Source organism: Epinephelus moara, chromosome 8 (genome assembly GCF_006386435.1).
Source record: "Epinephelus moara isolate mb chromosome 8, YSFRI_EMoa_1.0, whole genome shotgun sequence".
NCBI classification, from domain to species: Eukaryota; Metazoa; Chordata; class Actinopteri; order Perciformes; family Serranidae; genus Epinephelus; species Epinephelus moara.
The window spans coordinates 22,807,617-22,835,079 of record NC_065513.1 but is presented as its reverse complement, the minus strand read 5'-3'; the positions used below and the strand labels follow the sequence as shown (position 1 = coordinate 22,835,079).

Sequence of the window (27,463 nt, the reverse complement as noted above, 5' to 3'; positions counted from 1 at the left end):
CACTTTGGCTGCACTGTCTCCCTGGTAGGTGCACATGTTATCAGCTCCGTAATTATTTTCTATTAATTATCTTAACTTTATATCTAAGGGGTTGTGTATGTTACCTTTTGTAAGACTGGAGCTCCCGATCGGTTGAGCACGTCCTTCCGTAAAAAGTTGACAGTGTTTTTAATTATTTGTGTGTAACGTGGTTAGCATAACTCGGGGTTTAGCTAACTTGCACTCCTTTTTTATTTGATATTCCCAGTGTGAGAGCACGTGTATGAATGAGGCCAAGACTGACTGAAAATATTTCCTCTGCCAGGTACGCTTTTTGTGTATTTTATGTTTATTGTAAAAACTAAGAACACTTTGGCTGCGCTGTCTCCCTGTGTGAGAGCACGTGTATGAATGAGGCCAAGACTGACTGTGAAAATATTTCCTCTGCTAGATGCAGAAATAAACGGCGGGTGCCAACAGTGCTTCATGACTGATTTTTCTCGTGATTATACACAACGCAAGAGAGAGTACACAACCGCTACACTCACATGGGTCCGATTGGTTCGGTTTTATCTGTAATTTTTTCGGCCCGTTGAGTACTCTATGGAAAATATGCAATATGATGCTGTGAGCTTTGATTGAAGGAAAAAATAATTTAATGAGTATTAATTGATTGTTAATGTTACCAATAAATGATAAAGGAAACTGCTTGCAATTTGCAACCCTAGTTATATGACAGGCTTGAAGTAAGGAACTACATCTCCACTATTTAGTGTATTCTCTAACCCAGCAGATGCTCGTAGATTTTTGCAATTTTTTTGGGTGACATTATGATATTGGGCACTTCACATCAAGAGGTTAAGTTTCGACTTATACCGACTTCATTACCCTGAAGTCTTACAACACTTCACGTCAGGACAGTTTGCGCTTGTTGTATCTAAATTTATGCTTTCTGGTGGGATGGAGGTGGTGAAGTGGTTCAGCTATTGTTGTCAAGTCCATATTTAACATCACTGCAAGCTGCTGGGTGGAATCTGCTGAACCACATTCTGAATCCTATGTTTAGTATTTTGTTACAATAACAAGGCAAAATAAATAAAGTCAGTACTTAATGTTTGAATCCCACTAACCAGCCAGTGCAGCAAATCCACAAAAGATTATCTTTACCACAGAGGACTGACACATCTTTCTGGAAAATCAAATCAAAATAGTTGATGGAGGTCACTAAACAAAACAGACATTAAGATAACATTGATAAAGATTAATAAGCCTGTACAACTATAACAGATTTCATGCCACAAAGAAGGCTTCATTTCTTGCAAAGAGTCAGAGAGTGACGTGGAATACTAAAATACATGAACACACACACACACACACACACACACACACACACACACACACACACACACACACACACACACACACACACACACACACTCCAGCTCAGCTACAGCGCGGAGACAAACTGAAAAACAGATGGCTGATTTAGCTCATTCTGGAAACAAACTCTTACCATGTGAAGAGTAATACCTGTGACATGTGTCCGGCAATTCAGGCTGTTTTGTGTTTTTAATGATGCTTTTCCAAAGGAGGCAGTCTTATCTAGAAACTTGTGGGATGTAGTCACTAATCTGTAGGAGGGGAGAGCGTGAAGAGAGGATGGGGAGATAGAGAGCAGGAAGAGACACATGATGGCAAACAGTCTTTATGCACAACCTCTCATGAAAACTGAAGGGCTGATTCACTGATCTTATGTAAAACACTTAACCTTTTATAATCATACTGTAAAGATCAGACAGAATTCTGTCTGTCGATTGGAATAATTTACCTTCTATATGTGTACTGACGCTAGTTAAAGTCACAGCATGCTTTAGAATCTCTGTATCGAAATGTTAACCCATTAAACAAGTAAACAAGGGATACCAAGACCCCAGATCACAGTTGTGTGTATTGCAATCAAAACTAGATACATCCATGTTCATTTCTAATAGCTAATCAAGCAAATGCACCCTTATTAAATACATTTCAAAACCAAATTGTAATATCGATTCTAATACCAAGAAGAGCAATTAGCAATCAAGCACTGAAGACTCCATGTACACAGTAACATGACTACACAGATGAATAGCAGATAAAGTATGTTGTTCACAGGAGATCCATACTGTGCTGACCAAATATGCGCTCATATCCTAGCTTAACAGAGACTATAAATAGCCTGCCTGTATTCACACAACAGCCTCTTTTACCACCGCTGGATATATTTGGCAGCTTTTGTGATCAAGAGGCAGGCAGAAGAATGAGCGACACAGGGAGAATGTCTATTAAAAGCAAAGGCTCACCTCCCACTCCTCCCTACAGTAACATGCTCAACTCAAGCTCAGCTAACATTAGGATTCAACTGGATTGCTATATGGTTTTACTGCTGCATGACTGCAAATTGCCATATCTGTTTCCCTTTTTTGTCTATTGTGTTTACTGTCTGTGACTGGCAGGACATAACCATCGCTGCCCAGGAGATCACGTTAGCAGCTGTGTCAAAAAAACAAAACAAAAAAAGCTGAGCAGACATTGCACGTGAACAACGGATATTATGAGTCTCCAGAGATGACTCTGGTGCTCGCTAATATTTGCCCAGAAATGTCATTGATGTAATCATTATGCTTCAAGGGTCATTTGAGGGCTGAGTTGCTCAGTAACACAGCAGGCCACACAGAATGGGCCTAGGCTGCAGCATCACAATACTGCCTGGTATTCCAGTTTCAGCAGCATGACATGATGCATGAGCAGGTGGCTTGTCATGACTGATGATGGCATGAGCAAAGTGTTAGCTGAGGTAAGCTTTCTCAGGCGACCTGCTGATCTTCAGCTTGTGTGCACATTACATCAGTGGCTGTCAGGTTTAGATGACATGTCAAAATGTCCTGTTTGTATTTGTTGCTCTGAAACCAGGTAGCAAGGTAGTTAGAGAAGCCATTTCAATCCTGCAGGTGTGATCCCCAAAGATTTTCACTCATGAGAGTGTTTTGTCACATGGTGGCTTTCAGAGCTCGCACCCACTAATGAATCTCATACATCTGTATCTTCTCCTGAGACACCAACATCACTGCATGATTTGTGTTGTTAGTGTATACTCCTCAACAATGTAGAGAACTTCCACAACAGCCAGCCAGTGGTAGAGCTGGTGGTTACATGGTGCCATCCTAGCATGAGGCACCAGATGGGACTCAGATCTGGCTGTCTTCCTCCCAGACTCAAGTGCTAGCTGACTGCCCATAATGAGCTGAGCTAACAGACTGTGCAGCTGGGCCCCTCCTCTGCAATAATTAGCTCCCTGAAAGCAATTACTAATAACTATACTTTAAAAAGCTCATTACAACTACAGGAAAGACAGTCTGACCACTGAGCTGGCCTATCTGTTTGCCGAACATTCCCTTATTCTTGTCACTGAAACAAAACGTATACATGTTCCAAAAACTCCAGAATAAGTCCTACATTTGGTAGGCAAGCAATACAATGACAGTGCCTGCAATCAGAACTATTACACAAATGCTGTTTGCTTATGAGAGCTCATCAACAACAGAACGTTCAGAGGAACAGTGGCTTCCAACTCAATCCAGAAGCCCTTTTTTTCGTGGGTTGAATAATGTGTGCTGGTCTGTGAGTCAGAGTTGTTGAAGAGGAGGAGAGTGGAGAGAGGTTGCATCCCAGTCATGGTGTTGCTCTACATTCAGTCTGCAGGGTGACCAGGGGCCAGTGCTACTGTATGGGCTGTAGGCAGCGGTGAATCACAGACCTGCTGCAACACTGTAGTGGCATAGATTCTTCTCCAAAAACAAGCTCATGATCCTTCTCCCATCTACTCCCCTCTAGTTTGATCTTTCGGCCCATCTCCTCCACATATATTAAGACATTTGGTGCCTATTGTCATGACAACAATAAATTAGTAACACCTCAGTCATGGAAGACAGACAGAGCACTTCAGGTTTCTGCCATTGCAGCATTTCTCTGATTCAAACATGGTTTTCCAGCTCCTTGGTTTCCTGCTAAACACCACAGGCTTTGAAGATTAGGGAGGTTAACCTGCACCAATCTGAAAATGCTGCCTCATCCATGGAATCTGAGCTTGATATTACAGCGCTGTGTTTTTGGAGGCGCATTATAGGCCTAGTGCAATTGCAGATGTAAGCACAGTTCATGCATGTGAATATCTCAATGCATTTGAATACTTTTGAATAGGCTTTTTTAAAAATATTTTTAGAGTGGTTAGAAGAACAAATTGTGCACAGCTTAAACATAGATGTAGCGACGACGAAGATGCTGCAAGTGGTACATGAGTTTCCTATCCATGTGGTCTGATGGTTGATGCACCAACACACTCAAAGGAATACAAAAACATTGGTCAGAAATAACTACATTTTATTATATGAGCTATTCAAGGAAACATCTACCCTAAAATGTGTTGCAATAGAAGGAGTGTTAACCTAGTCAACTAAAGGCTCATTTGGCCTTTAATCAATAATTGGTTGGTATTATTCCTCAGCTCTCTAATGACAGTGCTGTTACATGGCGATTGTCACTGTGGCCACCAAAGCTACAGACCTGAGTGCTATGGCACCGATGCATGCTGTAGAGTATACAGAGTATCACAATCTATAAAAGTATGCTGGGCACTTGGGAAAGCACTTCAAAAATCCAGTCCATCATTATATCACAAATCCAAATGACAAAGAGGATCAGTGTGGGCTTCTGAAGGAGGCTTTTGGGAAAATGACACTTGAGGATATGGAGCAGTAGAGCTCTCTCTCTCGGTCTCTATCTCTCTCATCAAAATTCACATTAGCGATGACAGATCTGTTCAGCAGAGAGTTTGTTTCTTTTTGACTAGGCACAGGTGCCTCTCATTTCTCTGTACCATCTACCACCAATTTGGTCTGCCTCCACAATCAGGTAAACACACTTTAAAATAAACACCAACAGATGCGACTGCACACTCCTCCCGGCAAACTTTTAACCATTTATATAATGAATATAGTCTACACATTCTGGGTAACTTCTAAACCAAGCTCTGCGTTAAGCATGAATCACATAACCCGCTTGTTGTACATAATACTGCTGTATATACTACTCTCATCTATCGGTCCATCTGTCTATCATTTTCTTTGTCTCTCCCACAATCTCTTCATTAATATTCAGTTTTGTTCTGCCTGAAAAGTCCTGTCAGTGCTGTAATTTGTGATCCAGCTGAATAGGCGCCAGCAAGAAGCAGCAAGCTTCCTTCACCTCTCCTCCACCCTTGGCAAAACCTGCTGTTACCATAGAGATACTTTCCTCCAACCACAGTCTTTATCTTGTCATACTTTTTCAAACTGACTTTGTATTGTTGACTGAATCTCAGCGCCAACTACTACATCACCTTTTCATCTGGGGACTTAAAGTGAGTTGAGATTATGAGGAAAATCCCTGCATGATGAACATTCAGATAAACTTTGTCTCAAACTTCCTCAGTCTTGGTATAGATTATTCAGATTTCTGACAAAAGTATGCATGGTCTCATTTTGACCATGTACAAACAGTGCAGAGTTTAAACGCCACCCCAGGGAGTGATAGCCATCTGTATGAGTGTATGCTACAGTAAGCACAGCAATGAAGAGAGATGGGCAAACAAAAGACACAGCAATTCAGTGTCGTGACCAAGAATAGCGCTCATTCCTGATAGACAAGATACAGCTGCTGCATAAGCTCACTGCTACCACTGCTATCTCATTGCTGCATAAATCCTCAGCTGTAGTGTCAGTCAATCAATCACTCACTCAGGTAATAGGTCCAACATGCTGACAAGGAGAAAATAACAATGCACTGTAGCAGTTCAGAGCTGTAAAACAAACACACTGCTTTTATTCTTTCCCCGACCAAGTCATCACCCTCATTCCCTTCCCTGTCTTTGATGGCAGCAGTATTGTAAGAAAATAGTAGAGCACTTACTCAGAGACTGCTACAGCTGACAGCTTTTCTACGAAGCTCCTTAGACGCGGCACCTCCTCGTCCAGTAAGCCCGTTCATGTGGGTTCTCCCTTGGAAGCCACCAGCCAGAATGAGAGCTTCGCTGGTTCATCAAATTCGGGGATGTCATCCTCACTGGGGAGAGAGTGGAGCTGAGGGGAGAGAGAGATGTGCTGTGGCAGGGCAGAAAGCTGTGAGGCAGCGAGAGCGACTGGAGATTACTGCTTACAGAGAGATAGAGTGAAGGGGAGAGGGAGGGAGCGGAGAACTACAGAGAAATGGCATTGTGGAGTAATGCAGCAGACCGGTGATCACATACTGTAGAGAGTGAGAAGAAGCTCCCACCCTCTCTCTCTCTTCTCTGTCACCCGCTCACCCTTACCACCCCCCCACCCCTTTCTTCCTCCCCCTGTACTGCAGCAGCCGTCACTAATCACACTAATGTATGCTGCTTGACACACTGCGTTAACAGTCAGCTCCCAATAGTTGCAAACTTACAGTAGGTTCATGTCAGTTACTAACGACTCTTTAAATTGTGCAGCTTATTAGTGACTAAGCACAATGACCCCTACTAAGCCTCCCCTAAATGAGCAGAAGCAATGCAATCTAATAACTGGCAGGACAAAAATGGTACAGTAGAATTCTGCTTTCATCTACAAGTAAACAACAACAAGAGCAAGTAAAAAGAGGGTCCTGCTTAAAGAAACATGCCAGTGTAACTTCAACGCAGAATTTTTCTTGAATAGCATAATCCTCTGAATAAAACTGTGCCCAAGAAGATAACAGTTATGAATCTTTGAGTCTGTCACACTTTAAAATGTTCACTTATATTTTTAATTCAATTTTATTTTATAGTTAGAAATGTGTTATTTTTGCTGTTAGATAAAGCTCAAGACTTAACAGCAGTGTACGGATGCCTTCTATCATACATCATAATCCTGTACAGCCAAAATGTCAATTACAACCCTTCACCCTTGACTCTACAATTGCCTGCAATAGGAGCACTAAACATTGCTAAACCAACAATGTAACAAAACATACTGAAATAATATTGCACCAGGGTTAACAGTAGCACAGTACATGTCATGTCACAACTAACAAGGTCCCCTGTGTCTGACACACTAGGTTCACCTCAATTTCTGTTTTTTATGCTAATGTAAGCCAAATGACACGTCACTGTGATACTGACTTGCAAACTACACTCACACAAACACATACACACACGCAAACAGAGTGACAGATTACACATACAGTAACAGATGGCAGAACCTAACCTAGCAAGCAGTACTACATCAGCGCAGCAGAAGGGACAAAATACTCAGAAGGTGAGAGCATAGTACAGTACAATCAATGAGTGTTAGAGTAATTAGTGGCCGACAGACAACAAGAGCAGTAGTCATTTTCTGACTAGTTCTTATTTAGACTTTTATGACTGTTAAGGATGTGAACATAGGGCATGTGAACACGGTTGTCTTAGTTGTGCTTGTACAACATAAGTGTTTTTGTACCAAAGGCCAGGCCAGAGTAGCCCCATACGCTGGCCTGGAGTCAGACCACACCTCCACTATCTCCCTTCCACCTCTACACATCCTCCTCACTGTCAGGATTTGACTGACTTTGTCTTTTTGCACCATGAATCCTGTGCATTATGCCTTTCTTGTAGCTCAGTTGTTTTAGATGTCTCTGATTCAGACAAGCAGATCTGTTACTGTAATCTGAAGAGAAATCTGTGTCTGAACAAACACAGATACAGGAAGAGCCCTCAATAAAAGACTTCCCCACACAGGCCCAGGATGAGGTCATCACCTGCCACAGAAACAGTGTTTCTGCCAGTGATACCTAATGCAACATAGTATCTGTCCAGAGAGAAGCAGTTTTCTAATCAACCCTTAAGTATCCTTGAGAAAAAAGTGTAATTATTCATAAAATAAAACCTGCTTTTGGCTTATGTTATTACATAACGCAGCATGTTGCTAGAGGTTATGCGACTTTTTTCAGCTTGACATTTTATTAAACCTTCACAGCAACTGTATAATTTGTTGTGCATCTATAGTAAATGCAAAGGTAAAACTAGGCCTGCTGTTACAGGTTACCACTACTAAGATAAAAAACTAGCTTCTTAAACTCTGCATGTATTTTCCTATAGCTCACAGTGAAAGGTCACATGTGAAAGCAATAAAATTAAAAACAGTTTACACTAAATGTCATATATAAGTGTTTGAAATCAGTATGAAAAGTGTTGCATTTTCATCGTGATTTGGAGTACTGGGTTGAGGCAGAGGCATCATAATGATGTTACCTAGCAACAAGGTGGTGTATGTGTCTAGGGCCAATCCCAGTTTAATTCCGAAGTAAAGATGGAAAATTACAATCCTTTTCACTGGATGTTCTCAAAAGGATTGCACTGTAATGTAATGTACTAGAATTAATTACATCTAAATCACTTCAGATTCTGTTGACAATCCCAATCTTTCTGCAGTATGGCAGCAAAGTTATGATAATCTCACAAACATCTTTGTTTTTTGCTGCAAAATAATGGTTAATATAGAAAAAATATACCAAACAGTATAGCAATGTTAGAAAGTATTATTAGGGGGAAACCATGATCAGACAGAGCAGCACCTCTTCAGTAGCTGCTACAAGCTAGAAGAGATATCAGCGTAAAAACACTGCCATCCACCGGCACTACATATAAATAGCTAGCATTTCTAAATTCTGTGAGTTCTGTCATGTTGGTATGAGGTTAGGGCTATCACAGAGAAATACTGCAATCTAGAGGTTTGAAGGGGCCTGATTTTGTTACATAACAGACAGTCAAACCTTGCATTAGTTGAAAAAAGGCAGAGTCAGGCTATGACTAAGGGTTGATGTTACATAAGCACAGAACACTAAGTACTCGGAAGACGCTGCTCTAGATACTTCCTGTAAACTGCCACTATTAAAGGAGCTTCATTGAGGGAATTTAAGCCAGCTTACTCATTTGGTCACAAGACAGTTTGGAAAGGGGATGGGAGTCACTCACAAATTCACAAACAAAGCTTTGATGGTGTTGAAAGTGCATCAGAGACAGAAGGCTGTTTATGTTCTCTGAGGAAAATGTCTGTAATTGGTTGTAAATACAGAAGCTTAATACACTGAGTTACAACTGTATGACTGCAGATATTTAAAAAGAAAACACTTTTATTTACAAATCCTTACCATAATCTCCATTTATCAAAACAAATCTTATACCCTAAGTAATTGGCAATTATTCATGAAGTCACTGAGCAACAGTTTTATAGCAATTATCATTATAACTCAGCAACCCCACAAAACTTTCAGATCAGTAATGAGTTATGCAGTTCTTTAAAGCTGTGTATTAAACAAAAGCTGGTGATTGTTTATCCATCATTTGGGGAATGTAAATGTAATATCTTTTTTTTTCCACAGAGGGAGCCATAGCCTACATTAAAGTGCAATGAACACCAGTTGGTAATGTTGTTCTCCATCCAAAGAGGCAAAGCAACGTGGTAAACTGATGTCCATTTATGAATACTCTAGACACAAGCCTAATGTATCTTTACACAATAACAACATTGTATTTTATCTAAATGTTATTGTTTTAAAGCTCTCTCATGAGTTTTTTATTCCATTTAACTGTGGTCCAACCTTGTTTGTTTCAGCTGTATTGTAACAGTAATTGTTATCATAAATATTGTTTGTAATAGAAATGCTAAAAATAACTGATCAAACTGTAAAACACTGTGTAATTCTTTTTATATTGCATAGGTTGTTGTTTTTCCTTGTATTTGCAATCAACTCAACAGCAGCAGCATTACACTAATAGGGATAATGTGGGCGGCTAAATTCATTCAGCTTAGCGGTTTATCAAAGCAGTGAGGTTTTGATGTGCTCTGAGGAAATCACCCATTATCTAGTGTGTGGCCCCCTCAGCCCCTGAAGCCAGGCGACAGTGGACCAGCAGGCTGTGACCCACTTCTTTTGTGCCGTCACTTTATCAGCTCAAGAGGCTTTGTTTGTAATCATTCATGATCGATGCCCCGCCCCCAACATCCTAACCTCCTCTCTACCCCTTCATCCCCCACTCACGCACGGATAAACACATTGCTGTATCTTTGAGGGCTTTTACTCAGTATGTTAATTCTTTAACCTTTAACCTCAACTCATACTAATTTAAACCTAATCCTAACTGTAACCATAAAACTTAATTTATGCCCTGACCCTAAATTAGCCCCTTGATGTAGTTAGCAAGCAGTTTGGGATATTTCCCCTCACTTTTCTCCCTCTGTGGAAAACTATGAAACCTACACACACGTCAATAAGCAAGATTCTGACACCCAATACATTTGATACATAACTTCCACCGTACTGTCTTGATCCTGGAATAAGTGAGGTCTAGCTAGGTCTAGCGATGGACAATTTTGATCAGAGTTCCAATTTTAATAGCTTAGCTTCTTGGAACGAGATTCTACTACCTATAGCTCTGGAAATTAATAACACTTTTCTAAATTAGCCTGGAGCTGCAGAACTTCAGCCTGATGGCCTGTGAAGATGAGGCATAACTAACTGTTGCACATACTTGCAAAAATATACCCAAAACAAGACACACCAATACCCAAAATAGAGAATACAGAGTATGGGATATACCAAGTAAAAGTATTAATACCAGGATATAAATATCCCAGTGAAGTCCTTGTGATTGTAAAGGAAATGTATGATATGAAAAGGCTAACGTTTTCTATAAGACTTTGGATTGATTTAATTTGTAGGTATTTTTCCAAATGATTATTGCGTACAGTATCAATAGTACATACAGAAAGAAAGGAAATACTTGGTATTAGGACTTTTCCCTAACATAACTTTATGAGATTTATTTGCTCAGCAGGGTTAAAATGGGGTGTGTATGTGTATTGGCTAGTTAAATGTCATAAGACAAGTCATTTTGATTTCCTTTGAGGACTTGATGGACTAAGATTGATAGGGACTTGAGGTGATCCTTACTTGATGCCCTGCTGGTGTCTTTTAATGCCTCTCTTTCTTCTTAGGACTATTGGGAAAGTAACCACTAACATGAAGCTTAGCTAACTACTGATAACATATGAACTGTATTGTATTACCCCTGAAGACCTATGTCTTGAGTTCTCCTGTGCATTTGTATTCCACTAAAACAAAAGCTACAGTAGTAAAAGCACATAAGTAGTCTATTATGAGCTAATTGTACTGTAAGTATCAGACTAAATATAGGCCACTCCTTATTCAGAATGTCTCCTCTCCGAGTATTATACTGTATTGTTATATTATTACTGGATTATTATCTCTGACTTATTACTCTGTAAACAGCATTTCAGTGTTGAGGCTGGTGAAGGTACATGCTATCAGGTGTATTAAATACAATTTCATCACTAACCTCATATCTCATACAATCCTAATCTGTGAGTCATAAAAAATGAAAGATAAATACAAATTGTAGCCTAACTTGAAATTGTACTTGCAGTACAGTAAGTTAGTGTATTTCAGTAGATCAGGTACTTTCCACGCTGAGGCTGTGTTCTGTATTAACAACACAAATATAAAATGAAATTAATCAACGAACTATTAACAACATGAAACACATATTATGCTTCAGGTAGTATAGACACAGTAACATTAGCTAGTTGTTTTGTACTATGTTAGGGCTAACGTTAGCTAACTGATAGCCTTGACCTCACATACCACTTGGTCACAAGGCAAGTCGGAAAAAAGACGAATGGTCGAAGCCAGGTTGCAGCGACTCAGCTTTTCAGACTAGACAGAATATAATATTTAATTAATGCTACATGAGTTTGGCTAATTTTTTGACTACTAATAGTAACTAATTTGTCTTAGTAGTAGCTAGTATGCTAGCGTTTAGGCTAACACCTGTATTGCATGCATTCAGGTAAAGGGGTCCGTTTAAGTATAGGGAATGTGTCAATAGACTATTAATAGCATGAAACACGTGATTTTATGCTCTAATTAGCAAAAACCAACGTATGACGCACAAGCTGTTTTATATACAGTTAAGGCTAGCTTCTTGACCCTCATCTCACATTACACTATCAAGTGAGAAGGTCAGAGCCAGGTTGCAGCGACTTAGCTGTTCAGACTCCACTGACAATTATACTTACATGTGACATGACGCCAGGTTTGGGTAAGTTTTTTTATAACTAACGCTAGCCAGCTTGGCACGGTACTAGCTGCTAAGACGTGTTAGCTAATTTGAAACTGTCTTGGTGGCTAACTAGAGTATGCTAACGGTTAGGGCTAACGTTAGTGAAGTTAGCGTGACCTGTGCTGCATGCATTTCATCTCAGTAAAGGAGGCCAGTTACATGGCTCTGAATAACATTAGCCTTACCAAAACAGAAACATTTCTGTCTGATAATGGAACTGCATTACTTTACTGGCTGTAATATTTATTTTGCCTACTAGTTGGACATACATAATACCCTTTTTACAGTTAAAGTCAACCTAAATAAGACGAAAACAAGTGTCAAATCACCTGTTTTGTGGGTAATTTAATGTTAGGGTAACTACATTATATTTTTTATTTGATATAGTCACACATAAAACCAGGAAAATTATATTCATCCTATTTTTATAAGCACCGGTTTATGCAAAATGTAAATTGCTGAGGTTTCACATACGCCACAGGTTTTTGTTGCTTTACCATTACTGACGTTTGCTGGTACATCACTTTAGGCAACAGCCGGGTCTCATACCATCTCTTCACGTGCTCATTTAACTGGGTGTCACAGATGTGTGAGAAGCACCAAAATATGGCGCTATCATTTTCAGCCAATGGGCTGGCCGTTTGTAACAGGTTGCAGCTGGCGTCACTACCGTGGCGGGAACGCGCATTCAAGACGGTAGAACGGTTGAGAACGCATCGGGACCGCGCTCATCTGTTTGGCTGGCAAATACCTCCGGTGTAACAGGCCGATCATTATGGGGGACCCAGGACCCCGAGGCGGGATGGACCCTGACCGACCGACCGCTGCGCAGAGCTCACTGAGGCGGTTTATACCGGGATAAAAACATTTTCTGCGTTCAATAACAAACAGCCAGTCAGTGAGCTGCAGAGGAGGCGGTGTTTGCTGGGATTCAATCAGAGCTGGAGTCGCGGATGGTAGGTTAACTAGGAGAGAGGGACGTGAGGAATCTGAGAAGACAGCAGTTTACAATCTGACTGGATCCAGCTCGACATTGCGAGAATGATGGATAAATTGTCGATTACAAGCCGGTCCGGTCAGCCCAACCCTGTCGGAGCAGGGTGGGTTCATCCGGAGTGAAATCAGTCGGCTCTTATCTGTTGGCTTCTCCTCCGCCGGGCGGCGATGTCCGCTTTCTGCCTCGACCTGCAGACGTCTGCCGTGGTTTCAGCACCACTGGAGCTGGACAGCGACTGCATGGAGCCCCGGGCCAGCCCCGCCGCTCAGGAGCCCGGCGGCTTTCAGGGTCATCCGCTGCGGCACGCCGGCTCCGGAGGCCTCGGCATGGCCTTGGAGGAAGAGCTGGCCATGCTTGCCGGGGAGCGGGATGACGAGGAGGGGCTGCCGGACCTAGAGACGCCTGCGGTGGGGCATAACGCAGACTTGCTGTCGCTCTTCCGTCAAAAGGAAAAAGACTTGGTTTTAGCTGCTAAACTCGGCAAAGCGCTGCTGGAGAGAAACCAAGACTTAACCAAGCAATATGAGAAAATGCACAAAGATCTCAACGAGAAATTAGAGGTAAACTACGGAAACTGTTTAATTTGAATAGAATTTAGTCAAGTTTTGATGCTGTCCCAGGCCTCTTTCTGGTTTGTCCTAAAAATGCCATAATCCTTTAGTCAGGTTTGGGCCTTCACAATGTAAACAAACTCAACACGATCACAACAAATGCTGCCTGTAGAGCTCCATAGTCAAACTGCCATATAAAGAGTATTTCACCTAGCATGATCTTCTTTTTTTATGGTAGGGCAGCTAACTGTACCTAATGTACTATAATCTGGGAACTAGTTAGCCTGCATAGAGTGAATTGAAACTTAGTGGTCATTCAAAGTGTAACATAGTATCATATCACAGCCAAGTGATTTCACACAGCATGTTTACAATGAATGCTCTACAGTTGAGCTTTTGTTCTTGTTGTTTTCAAAGTCCTACACTCAAGCCAACACGTGGCCTGAGAAATCCCACAAAGACTAATCCCATGGCTGTCCAGGGCCTACTGTATTTACTGTACATCTGCTCAGCCCTTTGATCCATATTCATCCTCATGTTGCGGCTCAGAGAAATAAGCTGCCCCTTAATATCGAACACTTCTTATCATTGATGTTTTTACAGCTCCTGGTGTCCTGTTGCGACAACGTCTGATGTTGTTGTGTGATGTTGTTTTGATTCTCTTTGATCCCTCCTTTTGTTCGGACATATAATCAGAGATGAAAATAGTGGCCACACAGATGCCAGCTGCTTCATCCTCAGACTTAACCATAATAACAACCCCCATCCAAACTCTGGCAGCCGCTGGTGGTGCAGTGCATCTGTCCACCGTTCATCGCCATCTCGAGAATATAAAGAAGCATCCTATTAGCTGAACTGTCACTCCAGGAGCTAGGGAAACTGATTCAGTTGAAAATCATTATATTATATCCTTGTTTCTATTTTAGGCGATTATAGTTGCACTTATTGGGACACTTATACTCTTTTTTTAAGTCTGTTTTTGCTACAAAGCTTCAGTGTCTGGTGTATGGTGCAATAGTCAAACTTTTGTCATTCTTAATATCATACATTTTCATATGAAGGACTTTTGCGTGGAAGGTAAAAAGTTAAGGATGAAAAAAACACGATTGTGCCTTAACTGTTGTACAGTACAACATTTACTGTGGGGATGAAGTTGCCGTCCTGAACCTTTTTTACTTTCAGTGAAGTGAAGTATCTCTAAGGACTGAGTGCAACTGTCTAAGTCTGTTGCAACACCAGTATCTGTGTCACGTCTCTCACTTTGTCACACCCTCAGTGATTTCATTGGTACTTATGTTTTGTAAAATTAGGGCAATTACTGCACATCAAATCCAGTCAAATCGAGGTTTAATGATATTACCCTCTCCCCTTGTCCACATGCAGCACTTGGAGCAGGAGAAGCATGAGTTGCGTCGGCGTCTGGAAAGTCGAGAGGGGGAGTGGGAGGGCCGTGTGGCTGAGCTGGAGACGGACGTCCAGCAGCTGCAGGGCGAGCTGGAGCGCCATCAGGTCCAGCTGAGGGAGGCTGACAGAGACAAGACCAAGGCCATCGGCGAACTCTCAGAACAGAATCATAGACTGCTGGAGCAACTCAGCAGGGTGAGGAGCAGTGCCTGTGTGTGTTTGTGTGTCTCTGTGTGTATGTATCCATGTGCTTCAGAAGTTCTGCTCCAGGCAGGCTGGGCAAATGTGCATGGGAGATTCAATTAGTCCGGGCTTTGAGTCACTGTGTCACATGGTTTTAATGCTGCTTTAAACAGCCTTCCAACCAGTGTGTGTGTGTGTGTGTGTGTGCATGTGTGTGCATACAGTATGTGGTCTCCCTGGCCTGGCCTTGGGGCCACTCAGTCCAGTTTAGGTCTGCCTGGCTGACATGACATAAAAAGCTCAGCCAAGTGAGGATTCTTTATTCTTCTGAGGTCATCTACCTCAATTCAGCCTGTCTCCCTCTATCTTAACCTGAATTATGCTAACTCATCAATATAAAAGTGGAGCTTCCGGGCCTTATGTTGAATAATTTAGAATGATTGGACTGCACACTTATGCAATAGCACTCTGCATATTGGCAGGTAATTTGAGTTCAGTTATTATGACAGGCAGAGTAGAAAATGTCCCATATGAGATATTCAGATAGACAGATCTGATTGATGGACAGACAGACAGATAGATTCATTCATACATACATACACTCAGGGAGGACTTGAGGCTGTATCTTTGATGATGGGATGTACTGTACACATCTCGGGAGAAACTGAGATTGGCAGTAGATGCAGATTGATGGAGCTGAGAGTGCTAGCATTTGTAGCTACAGTTGAATTATCCCAGTGAAGGAGTTCAGAACAACACCTCAGTCTGCAGATCTACACCAAACAAAGACACTTTATCCATATAAAGTGGTCACTCAGGTGTAACAGTACAACAGCTCTGCATTGAACTGTGTCTTTGTGAAGACTTCACTGTAAATCTTTAATGAGACAGTGTAAAACAGTTGCTGATTTCACTCTTTTGTACTCCTTGAGACCATTCTCTACTTGCTCAAGGTAGTGGGACGTATATTTGATTTACTAACTTAATGTCTGTTTACTTTCTTGCCTCCGACCTTAGTGATCAAAGTCCTTTTTCATTCTTAAGTTAGTTCATGTTTCACAGTTTATAGTATTTACCGTTTGTTTTTGTATGTAGTGTTTTTGATCATTTTTATAGCAAGGTAAGCTAGTCAGCTAGCCTAACTAGCTAAAAAAAAAAAAGAGACACTAAAGAAAGTTAATGAGGGCAGTCAGTGCTATGAAGCTTTACTGCTTGCTTTTGCAAGATGTTGTACACTAGTTGCTTTAACATTTTGGCAGCTCTTTGAAGCACCAAGTGTAAAGGAGAGCCATAGCAATCTAATGTTAGCTAAGGTCTGAAAATCAGGCTAATGCTAGTGCTATACTGAGTGACTAGCTAGCAACGCTAACAGTTATTTAAGACACTGGGGTAATCATTGAAAATGATCAAAAACCAAGCAGCAACCTTCTGACTGAAAATTGAAGTCAACAAGGAAGTGCCAAAACCTACAGTTCTTTGAACGGCCACTAGGGGCTGGCTCCAGAAGCTAGTCAGTCCCCAGTGACAACCATGATAAAATGCCCAACTTTAAAGCAGAAATAAACATGTTTACAGCCTGGTACAGAAAACGATTTTGGTCTCTGTAGCTAGTTTCCCCCTTCATGAAAACTTTACAGGGGTGAATTTTTTATAGAACTCACCCTTTACATTTTTGAAGGCTCCAAGTTATGCATAATTGAGGGTGGGCCGCTTTGAGTGACAGACTGTCTGCCAATAGTGTCCTCGCCTTCTCAGTTAGATCCAACCTCTCGCTTCTCCACAGCTGTACCCTCCAAATATGGTCACTTCTGGCTCCAAAACCAAAAAAAAAAACGAGGCTTCAGAACAGGAGTCCACAAACCGATGGGTGACGTCACGGCAGCTACATCTGTTATTTTTACAGTCTATGTTAAAAACACTATCTACAAAAAACAGTGGTAAAACTGTTAATAATATGTACAAAGTTAACTGTGGAAACTGAAGTAACATTACCTAACTAAAGGGTGAAAAAAACACATTAATCACTAAGGTCAGAGGTGAAGGTAACATTACTTTGGAGCTGACAGGAAGTAAACAGAAGTGAAGTTAGTAAAATGGATATACATCACATTACATTGTGCAGGTAGAGAATACTGCGTGTTCTTGTGGGATTGACCTGGATTATATCCTCAGTGTTCTTGTTAATGTGTCCACGCCCTGTCCCTTTAGTAGTGGCCTCATTTTCACACTCGGAAAAATAACATTCTTTGTCACTATATACTATATTTCTCAAACTGTGTGGTTGATAAGCTACATTTCACTCCAACACACTTTCCAACTGATGCGTTACAGGGATGAACTTGCTTTCCAAGAGCAGGACTACGTCATGCTGCCGAACCTGTCAGAGGGATATACAGTATAAACACCTGTAAGACCATTATAACAACTTAAGGGCTGTAAACAGAGGCACCAGAGTGTTGTCAGCTGCCAGTTAGGCTGGCAGTGAGTACTAAGGCTACGTTTCAGGATGCTCCTGAGCTCTGCATACAGAGGTTGACAAGCCTATACGGGTTCTTTGGTAACCCCGTCAGCAGCTGTGTCTATGGTAACGCTCACTGTGTTGTTCCCCTTCCTGGGAGGAGATAGGATCTGCTGCCAGGCACACGCTGTTCAGGGAGGAGAAGGCTCTGTGTGGTTGATTTTAACCACCAGATTGCTGCTGGGCAGAGCAGCCCTCCTCCTCATCTTGGTCAGATTAAATCAGCATCCTGCCCCATCATGCCCCAACACCATCGTCACATTGTAATCAAGGACTGGTCAGTTGCTATGGATCTAAGCAGGAGCAGGCACTTAACATAATTAAACTGCATTTAATTTAATTGAAACCTGGGTGTGGGAATCTATAAAGATATTCCCTGAAAGTGGTATATTGTGTTTTGGTGGGGAGCATATCTTGAGGTTTTTGTGACTCAGTGAAATTTATGAGACTTAATTGACCGCATCGATCCAGATCCATGATTCAGTGAATTAGGCAGACAGAGGGAGACCTGCTGGGTAATAGAATAAATGAGGTCAGCTACACTGCCTGCTTTCCCTCTGATTTTATCCTTCTTTCTCTCTCTTTCTTGCGTTCTTCTCTTTCTCTCTCTGTCAGTGCTCATTATTAAGCACTGGGCTGTGACTAAGTAATGTTAACTGTTTGCAGCTCTGAGTGAGTGGAGGGAATGTAAAACTATCTGAGGAAACCCCGCAGTTGTGAGGTCACTGAAGGCCTGCTATTTTTATCTGTGTTTCTCATAACAGTTAACTCTTTAACAAGAACATTTATTATTACCTAAACTGGTCCTTATGTTTCCTCCCCGTAAGCCTGGTCCAAAACTATGAACTAGCACATGTTCCTACACAGTGCCAAAGTGAGTATGAGCTTTTCACTGCAGTCCTTTGGCATGTCTGCTGAGAGTGGTGACTGGACACACTTATTGAGGACGGGGCTCCTGTAACTGATAGAACAACCACATCCACAGCCCTTGGGTTTACAATTACACACAAACAAGAGAAGCAGATAAACCAGGTTGTTACCAGGTACCATTGCTACTACTTTATACATAAATGACACATGCAGCGCAATACAAATGATTGATTAAGTAAGTGTTATTAGTATGGTGTTACAATAATAAGTTTTCCAATCAACAACTCACATAATTTTCTCATTTTTATAACACTCTACAAATACTATCACAATCAACAATCACATAGACCATTTAATCTGTATTATTCGGGGCATTATGAGCATATTTGAATATTGAGGGTGGTGGGTGTCATCCAACATATATTAAAATTACTGCCTTGGAATATTGTGTTCATCATGACTGTGGAGGAGCAAATTATCAATGAGCAAACAAATAAATAGATATTTTAACTAATAAATGATCAGAAATTATTATCAGTAGAAATTTTGGAATTTAGAAATACTGTATATAAATGTAGATTTATGTAGATTTAGTGATTTGTATTTTATAAATATACATTTTATTAAATTCATTTATGCAAGTATTTTTTTATTGATGAGTAAGTGTTTGTCCTCCGCATATAACTGCCAGTGATTTCTAAAGCAAACTTTGCAGCCAAAGGTATAAAAACAGTACACTGCCTGCCTAACAACTTAAGAATCAGTTCTTAAATTGGCTGCAGTGAGATGACCTTGAGAAGGCAGGGCACTCCGTAGGAAGTGATGTAAGTCACAGGGTAAGATACAGCGCTGAGGGGATTAGGCTATAATCCGTGCTAATAGCCTTGCCATATGCATCCAGTCAGGAACCAAAACAACTCCAGTCCATACTCTACTTAATTAATAACAGCAGGTAACTTAGATATTTGGACAAGGAAAAGCTAAAAAAAAATTAATCTCTGTCTCGTCACATCTTATCTTGGGCTGACGCAAATACCCCCTGTGGTTATTCCTCTTTGGGTGTGTGCATGTGTCAGTGAATTTTCCAATACCGGGTGATGAAGCTATACATTATATCCAATACACCCAGAGAAATCCATTCGTATTGATCAATGAGGAGAGCCCAGGAGGTGTGTGGTGGTCTGTATGGGTCTTGAGTGTGAGAACAGCCAATCTCCTCAGGCCTAATCTGATCAGAGTGAACCAGCAGGAAGGGGACCTTTCTCTAATTACATTACCACACATGCTCAGAGAAGGCTGGAGATGCACTGACTCCAGCACAAGTGTCTGTATGTTTTAAGGCCATGGTCAATTCTACTTCCCTCAACCTCTAGAATTTGCTTAATTAAACGGTGACAGCAGCCTCCAGTGATGCATCAAAGTTGTGTATTTGAGGCTTTGGAGGAGAAGTAATTCAATTTTTTGACTTGTCATTTACGTCAATATTTATCGGGTTAGGGCCTAGATATTGTCTTAAATTTTGGATTTCGTAATATTGTTATGTGTTGTCTCTTCCTGGTTTAAAGGCTGCATTACAGTAAAGTGATGTAATTTCTGGTCTTACCAGTCTGTTCTTGCAGACGTCAATATTGAAGTATTTAGTCAAAAATATGGTGGTGTTTGATTTCCTCCATATCGCCCTGCCCCAGCATAATGTTTTTGAATGACAATAGTAGAACGTTGGCATCCTATGTTGTGTCTGGCCTCATCCATGCAGTATTTCAACATCACACTATGCAAAGGATTCACTTTTACTCCTCCTTCTACAACCTCAAGCCAGCGTTGAACACAGTCCCTGGGCATCTGTCCAGCCATCAGCTTCCTTCACATCCAGTCACCGGAGCACGTAACGTCTGCCTCCCATCAGCCCAAGGTAGCTGCTGCTCTCAGGATCATCTCTCTGATTGGCACGTATTGTCACCCTCAGTGTTTGTTATGCAAGCGTTTGAACGTGGGGTTGCCCATCCTCCACAAGTCTAGACAAGGCAGTACTCTGTGAAAGTGACTAAGGAAAATACTAGAAGCATTGAGACCGCTAGTTGCAGCTCCCCCTATCCCACTTCTCCCGGTTGCTATGACAACCAGAGTGACATGCAAATTGAAACTCCATGTGTTGTTACCATGGGAATGTGCTCCACAGAATGGCACAAGGATACAGATAGTTTGATGCTAGGTTGCGCCACCGAAGACCTGTGATGCACCTGCAGTCACATCTGCTAGATGTTGTTGCACAGCCACAGACAGTCTGCAACTGGATTAACAGGAGTGATATCTACTTTTCAAGTTTTGGCCCTCCTCTGGAAGGTGAACTTACAGTATTCAGTATTTACCAACATAAATGTCAGAGTAAAGAGGCTGTAAGGAAACGTATCTCTCTGCTGAGCCCTACTTTGCTGCCCTGGATTCTGTCACAGCAGTCTGATTTGCCCCTGTTTGTCCTGCCATGCTGATGATGCTTGATCTGGGATCTGAGGAATTTATGTGCAGATTAAGTGAGTATCTGCACATCAGGCAGTCCGCGGTCAACTCTGTGGTTTTTTCAACATGCTCTCAATCTGTCAGCGTACTGGGCCAGTGGGTCAGATGTCACTTTACCACTGTGACCTGCCGCTGCACTGGCCTTCACTGGCTGTACATCTGTTGCCCACACAGAGGAGACAGGATCGTCATCATGATCACAGAGGAACTCACATCTGGCCTCCATAACTGAATACTTACTGGTTCAGAGACATTAGCTTATTGTCGACTTATTTGGGCTCTTTTGACTCAGTGTCTGACGAAACTCGAAATGGCTTAGAGGACAACAGAGGATGCAATAGACACCTCAACTCCTTTTTGAGAGTTGTATTTTTATTTTTCCCTGTATTTATTAAAGTTTTTCAAAATCCACAGCAGTGGGTTTTTCATACAAAGACAGATTGTGTAGTTGGAGTTTTAAGGATGTTGTCAGGTCGGTAATCTTTAAAGGGCCAGTGTGTAATATTTGGCATGGTTTATTGTCAATCTGAATCTGAATATTCTGCCCATTAATATGTTTATACAAGTGTATAATCGCTATAAAATAAAATTCATTTGGTTTTCGTAGCCTTATAATTATGCTTTTATATATATATATATATATAGCAAGGGCCTTGCTTTAGAGAGGTCGCCATCTTGCACCGCCATGTATGTACGGCAGACCGAGCGGACAATCCAGCCAGCCAGAGAACGCGTTTCGCGTGTATAAATGAACCAACGAAGACAGCGGAAGGAAGGAAGAAGGAGGAGGAAACAGCAGAGAGTGTTAGTAGTTCGTCGATAGAGAGTAGTGAAAAGTTTTTTTAGTTATAAAGTTTGCGAATGGACCACACTTACCACGCAACAGGAGAGAATGAACCCGAACCGTCATCTGCGAGGAAAAGAAGACGCAACTTCACTCCTTGTGATGCACTCTCTGCGGCGCTTTTCCTCCTGATGATATATCTCCCCAACGATGGTAGCAGTAGCACCGAATCCCATTCTGTGCATTCAGCCTCTCTTCTCGCCCGCTCAGCATCAAACACATGGAGTTCCTCATCTGTATGCTCCGGCTCAAACAGGTATGGCTCTGGGTCTGTGTCCGCTACAAGAAACTCTTCAAAATCGCGTTCAAAGTCGTCCATTGCAGCTACTATAGTCCGGAGATATTGCTAGGCTAAATAAACAGCTGAGCTCTGTTTACAGGCTACGCTGTCAGTCAGTGTGCGGGCTGGAGATTGGTGGAGCAGAGAGGGGAGGGGGTCCCCACTCGGTATGGTAAACGAGTATGTGTGTATGAAGTGTGTCTGTTACGCTAGAAGAGTCAGAGTTTGGGACGGAGTCTTTTACCCCCTGGAGTGTTACTGGAGTTTTTGGAGTGCTCAAATAAACTGGCCTTTTTCCCGAACGCTCCTCTGGTCTCCTGCTCGTGAGGGATTCATTACAATATCGTAACATGGTTTAGATTTCTAAATAAACATTCACCTCGTCACTAGATAGACCTACTCCTGAAAAACTCGTGCGCAAGGCTTTTTGTCCCTACGAGGCAACCGTCATTTACCCGACGGGAGGGGTGAGTGAGTGAGCCGTGCAATCTAGAATTTGACCACTGATGTCACTGTTTTTAACCCATTTTACACACTGGCCCTTTAAAGAAAAAAACAAAACAAAAAAGTGCTGGATTAGTTATTTTTCTTTACATCTACGTGACATTCCATCAGCATTTGTTACTTTTCTCCCCATCACAATAAATAAACAGTAATACACCAATATTAACCACCTTCAACTGAAGGTTAAATCATCAGTACATCTAAGAAATAATAAACTTTGACCAAGACTAATAACAAACAGCATCAAACACTATAATGATGCCCTTGATAGGCAAACATACGCACCATGCTGATGCATCAAACACTGAAGAAACATTCCTTGGCTATACAGCAAAGTGCACAGCGCCATCTAACATCGAAGGAAGACAGTCACACAATACATCGCAAAACAGTTCAAAAAGTTGTGGGATATTGACAGAGATATGGACTCGAGTCAGACTCCAGCCACAAATTTGATGACTTAGACTTTGCAGAATCAAAAAAGACTTGCAACTTGACTTGGACTTGACTTCATGTGGACTTGAGCCTTTTGACTTGAAAATAAATACCTTTAAAAGTATGTTATTTAAAAAATGTGTCAGGAACATTTTTCTTCATTTCCTGAGTCAACTGATGTTAACGTTATTTATTCCCCGAAAGCTGACACTTAATTCTTCAGATCCACTTTGTTTGAACCAGGACAGGATCCAATCAAGTTGCAGCACACATTGCTGTGCGCCAGTGAGAAAAAATGATACCAAAGACATTTCTTTCACATACAAAAACTACATGGTGGTCAACAAAAAACAAATTGCAGTATGCAAAATGTGCAGGTGAAAAATATAAATGGAGACACAACAACTTAAAACAAACTTGTTTTAACAAATAAAGACAAATATAAAGCATTCATGACTTTTAGAAATTTAATATATTATCACTCTGTTGTTAAAATGGCAATACATTTGGTGAAAAGCACATTATGACTTGTTTAGAGCATAAATCTCAAAGTTTAGGACTTGGGACTTGACTTGGTACTTGTCAGTCTTGACTTAACACTGGGACTTGAGTGCAAAGCCTCAAGTCTTACTTGTGACTTGCAAAACAATGACTTTGTCCCACCTCTGTATACTCAGACATAGTGTATAATATCATATCAAGCCAATGCTCTTTTCCTGGACGATCAGCTTTATACCAATGTCTTTTGCTAAGAATCTGTCTCCTCCTCGTGAAACCCTCTCATTGTTATCTTGGTAGGACTTAGCAAAGGTATTTGGAATGGCATATCCCTCAGTGTCCTCTATGGTTAGTTATACCATTCATATCTCTGTGCAGATCAGTCCTCAAGTCTTTAATAAAGTAGTTTAAATGTAAAGAAATATGTCAGCCCTGCAATAGTCTGGTGACCTGTCCAGGGTGTACCCCACCTCTCGCCCAGTGTCAGCTGGGATAGGCTCCAGCCCCCCCCCCCCGCGGCACTCAAGAAGATAAGTGGTTACAGAAAATGAATGAATGAATGATATAATGTAAAGAAATCTTGATTTTTTCTAGACCATGTGTCACCTTTGAGTCCTTAAAACTCATATATTTTCCATCTTTTGAATTTGACACACAGAGCAGTGATACCTCTCTTTTAGCATTTGTTTAATCTGCTTTGAGTATAAGATGTACACACGGAGATGTCACACCATAATGAAACCTACAAAACCTATTAGTCATCACTTAGGCTTATCAATTAGCCATCCATCCACTTAGTGTAAACCATTATCATTATGTCTTTGAATTAAAGCTTAACTCACATTTTTTAAATTGTTCTGATATATTCAACTTTATCTGTTGTTCAGACTACAGTGATTCACAGATGTTTTTTGCACTCATCATTTAACCCAGGTCTAATGGATATACAGGGAGGAGATTTTCTCTTTCAGAGTGCTGTAAATAATTTCACCATCATCATTATGGTCATTTTACAAAATAAGTAACTTCATTAGTATGTTAAGGCCATATATTATGGTTTTAGCGCTGTGTACCTTTGGGATGTATAACATGCGGAATAGTCCTTTCTGGAATGAACACTAGGAGGTGGGTGAATCATTTCTTTACTGTAATTAAAAGAAAAAAAAACTTTGCAGATATATGTTAACATCTACCATTGTATTTGAAACGTTGTGAAAAGAATGTAAAGTCCACTGACATTCCTTAATTCCATTTATGATTTATTGTAAAATCAAAACAAAACAACCCACACAGTGTTACGTCAAGACTCCTGCATCATTAGTTACTGCTCAGAGCAAAGCCCTAGAAAACACCCCGACCAGCTGCTGAGCCTCCTCTCATCTCTCTGTGAGCTCCTTGAGAAGAGGCAGCAGTGTGTAGTGCCACCTAGAGGCTGTACTTTAGACTTATAATAGTCTCAATGTTCACTCAGCACCCAGTGAGTGAAAGCAAACCTGAATAAAATGATGGTAATTTGAACTCAGTTATGTGCTGTGATTCTCTTATAGTTTAAGACTGTTTACCCCAGAAGTAAAAATGTAATTTGTATTCAGTGTGCAGATCAGTTGCTCCCTTTCTTGCAGCGTCTTTGATATATTTACTATATGTGCAGTCTCCTCAGTGAGCTGTAAAAAGTGAGTGGTTTTAAGGATTTTGCTGTTGCCATGGCAGTGATGATAATGCGAGCGGTAGCTTCCTGAGTGCAGTTCTATGCTAATGAAGCTGAGCCAGGCTCTGTGTGGCCTGATCCCACCTGTCCAATAAGCTCAACTGATGCACTCAGTCTGCTGCTGGGCTGGATTGCACAAATACTGAGCAGTGGACTATTTAAGGCTTTTAAAAAGGGCCATGACATTTGGATAACATTGTGCTTTCAGAGGAACATCTACCAAATGCACCATTTACGAGAACAGACTGGAGAGGGCTGATGTACAAGTGACTATGTCACTGAGTACATGGTGAACATCAGTGTGTTGATGAATGTCTACGTGTTTGTGTGTGTGTAGTACACTCGCTATCAGTCTCCAATGAGTCACCTCAGTATTCTAGTTAGGGAACACAGACTAAAGAGCTGCTATGCAATCTTTTTAATTTAACTGAGAGGTTGATAATGTCACACTTCCACAATGTGCTGTTATGTCAACATCACCATAAACAATAATTAAAGGAGAACTCAACCAATTTTACAGGCCTACTTTACATAGGAATAGAGTTGAATATAGCCTTTAGTGTCTCAGGAGGATCTGTGTAAAGTCCTCAAGTGATGTCACTTGAGTCAATGTAGTTTGGTCTGAGGACTTCAAGTTTGAAAATGAAATTTATCTGGGGATGTGAGTTAAAAAGACTCCACATTAGCTGCTATAACAGACCAGAATCTGAACCGTCAGGGGTTACTTTGCATTGTGTCAGTTTTGACAACTCATCCATCGTGAGTGTAGTGGTTCATTCATTGGAGTACTCTTTTAAACCAAGAGCGGACACATTTAAGGTGAATGTAGAGTCTTTTTTTCTCACCATCCTGTCTGTCTGTCTGTCTGTCTCCATCCAGGCTGCAGAGGTGGAGAGGCAGCTGTCCACTCAGGTCCATTCATTACGGGATGACTTCAGGGAGAAGAGTATGTCGACAAGCCAGCACATGACACGACTAGAAACTCTACAGGCTGAGGTGAGTAGCTATCAGCACCATTTTTTCCATTGTTCATCATGCCTGTGGATATTCTCATTCATCCAGGTCATAGTTATCTCAAGGCAATTGAATCGAACGCAACTACACTTGGTTTTGTCTTAGAATTGTTCATCACTTTATATTAAGTACAGCTGATTGAATTGTACTTTTCAGAGTGCAGAGAGCTCGAGCAGTCACATTTGCAGAAATAATGTTTGCAATTATTGGTACTCACCAAGAAGCCTGAGTGCCTGAGGTGACAACAGATCCCAAGGGAAGTTAAAGTGAGACTATGTTACTTTTGAAAGAAGTTTTAAAACATTCACAGTCTTGTTCACTTCAATACATGCAAGAGTTTTGCTGCTACATTGGCCTGGTATGACCAGCAGCTAATAGTGGCTAATGTTAGCTAACGTTGGCAAACTCTTAAGTAGATATTGCTGTGTAATTGACTTTACAAAGGCAGTTAGCTTATTTTCTACCTCCCTCATACTTGTGTTGCTTTTACATTATGTTTATTTATGTTACAGGCTTGGAGGTATCTTTTTTTTTACTTTCATACCAGCCTGGAATTTCATGGGGGTATACAGTAAATGACAGTATTTGTGTGCTGCGCTACCTACTTACCCCCACCTCCCACTCGACCTGTGGGTTTGCAGCTCTGCAAGCTATCTTAGCCTTTTCAGTCTGATACATAAAAAATATGGAATCACAAAATGTCTTGCCTTTTTTACTTACTGAACTGAGAAATACAACCGTATACGTTCTGAATTCAAGTTTCTCTTTTTCACCAAGCTAAGACTGGCTTCATTGACTTGTTAACTTAAAGGGCCAGTGTGTAATATTTGGCATGGTTTATTGTCAAATCTGAATCTGAATCTGAATATTCTGCCCATTAATATGTTTATATAAGTGTATAATCGCTATAAAATAAAATTTGTTTGGTTTTCGTAGCCTTATAATTATGCTTTTATATATATATACATATA

General features: G+C 41.1%; 2 protein-coding genes across 3 annotated transcripts in view; one reads left to right on the top strand and one right to left on the bottom strand.

Annotated features, from left to right (window-relative positions):
* The window catches only part of LOC126394367 (citron Rho-interacting kinase), a 54,369-nt gene extending 52,769 nt beyond the window's left edge, over window positions 1–1,600 (bottom strand). The window contains exon 1 of the mRNA XM_050051141.1: window positions 1,510–1,600. Within this exon, the coding sequence (XP_049907098.1) occupies window positions 1,510–1,518 (9 nt within the window). The 5' untranslated portion in view covers window positions 1,519–1,600. The remainder of the gene's footprint in view (window positions 1–1,509) is intronic.
* Window positions 1,601–12,891: 11,291 nt separating this feature from the next.
* bicdl1 (BICD family like cargo adaptor 1) overlaps window positions 12,892–27,463 on the top strand; it is a 30,762-nt gene continuing 16,190 nt past the window's right edge. For both annotated transcript variants that reach the window (XM_050051181.1, XM_050051180.1), the window contains exons 1-3: window positions 12,892–13,726; window positions 15,101–15,316; window positions 26,358–26,474. In XM_050051181.1, coding sequence (XP_049907138.1) covers window positions 13,334–13,726; window positions 15,101–15,316; window positions 26,358–26,474 — 726 coding nt within the window. In that variant the 5' untranslated portion in view covers window positions 12,892–13,333. The remainder of the gene's footprint in view (window positions 13,727–15,100; window positions 15,317–26,357; window positions 26,475–27,463) is intronic.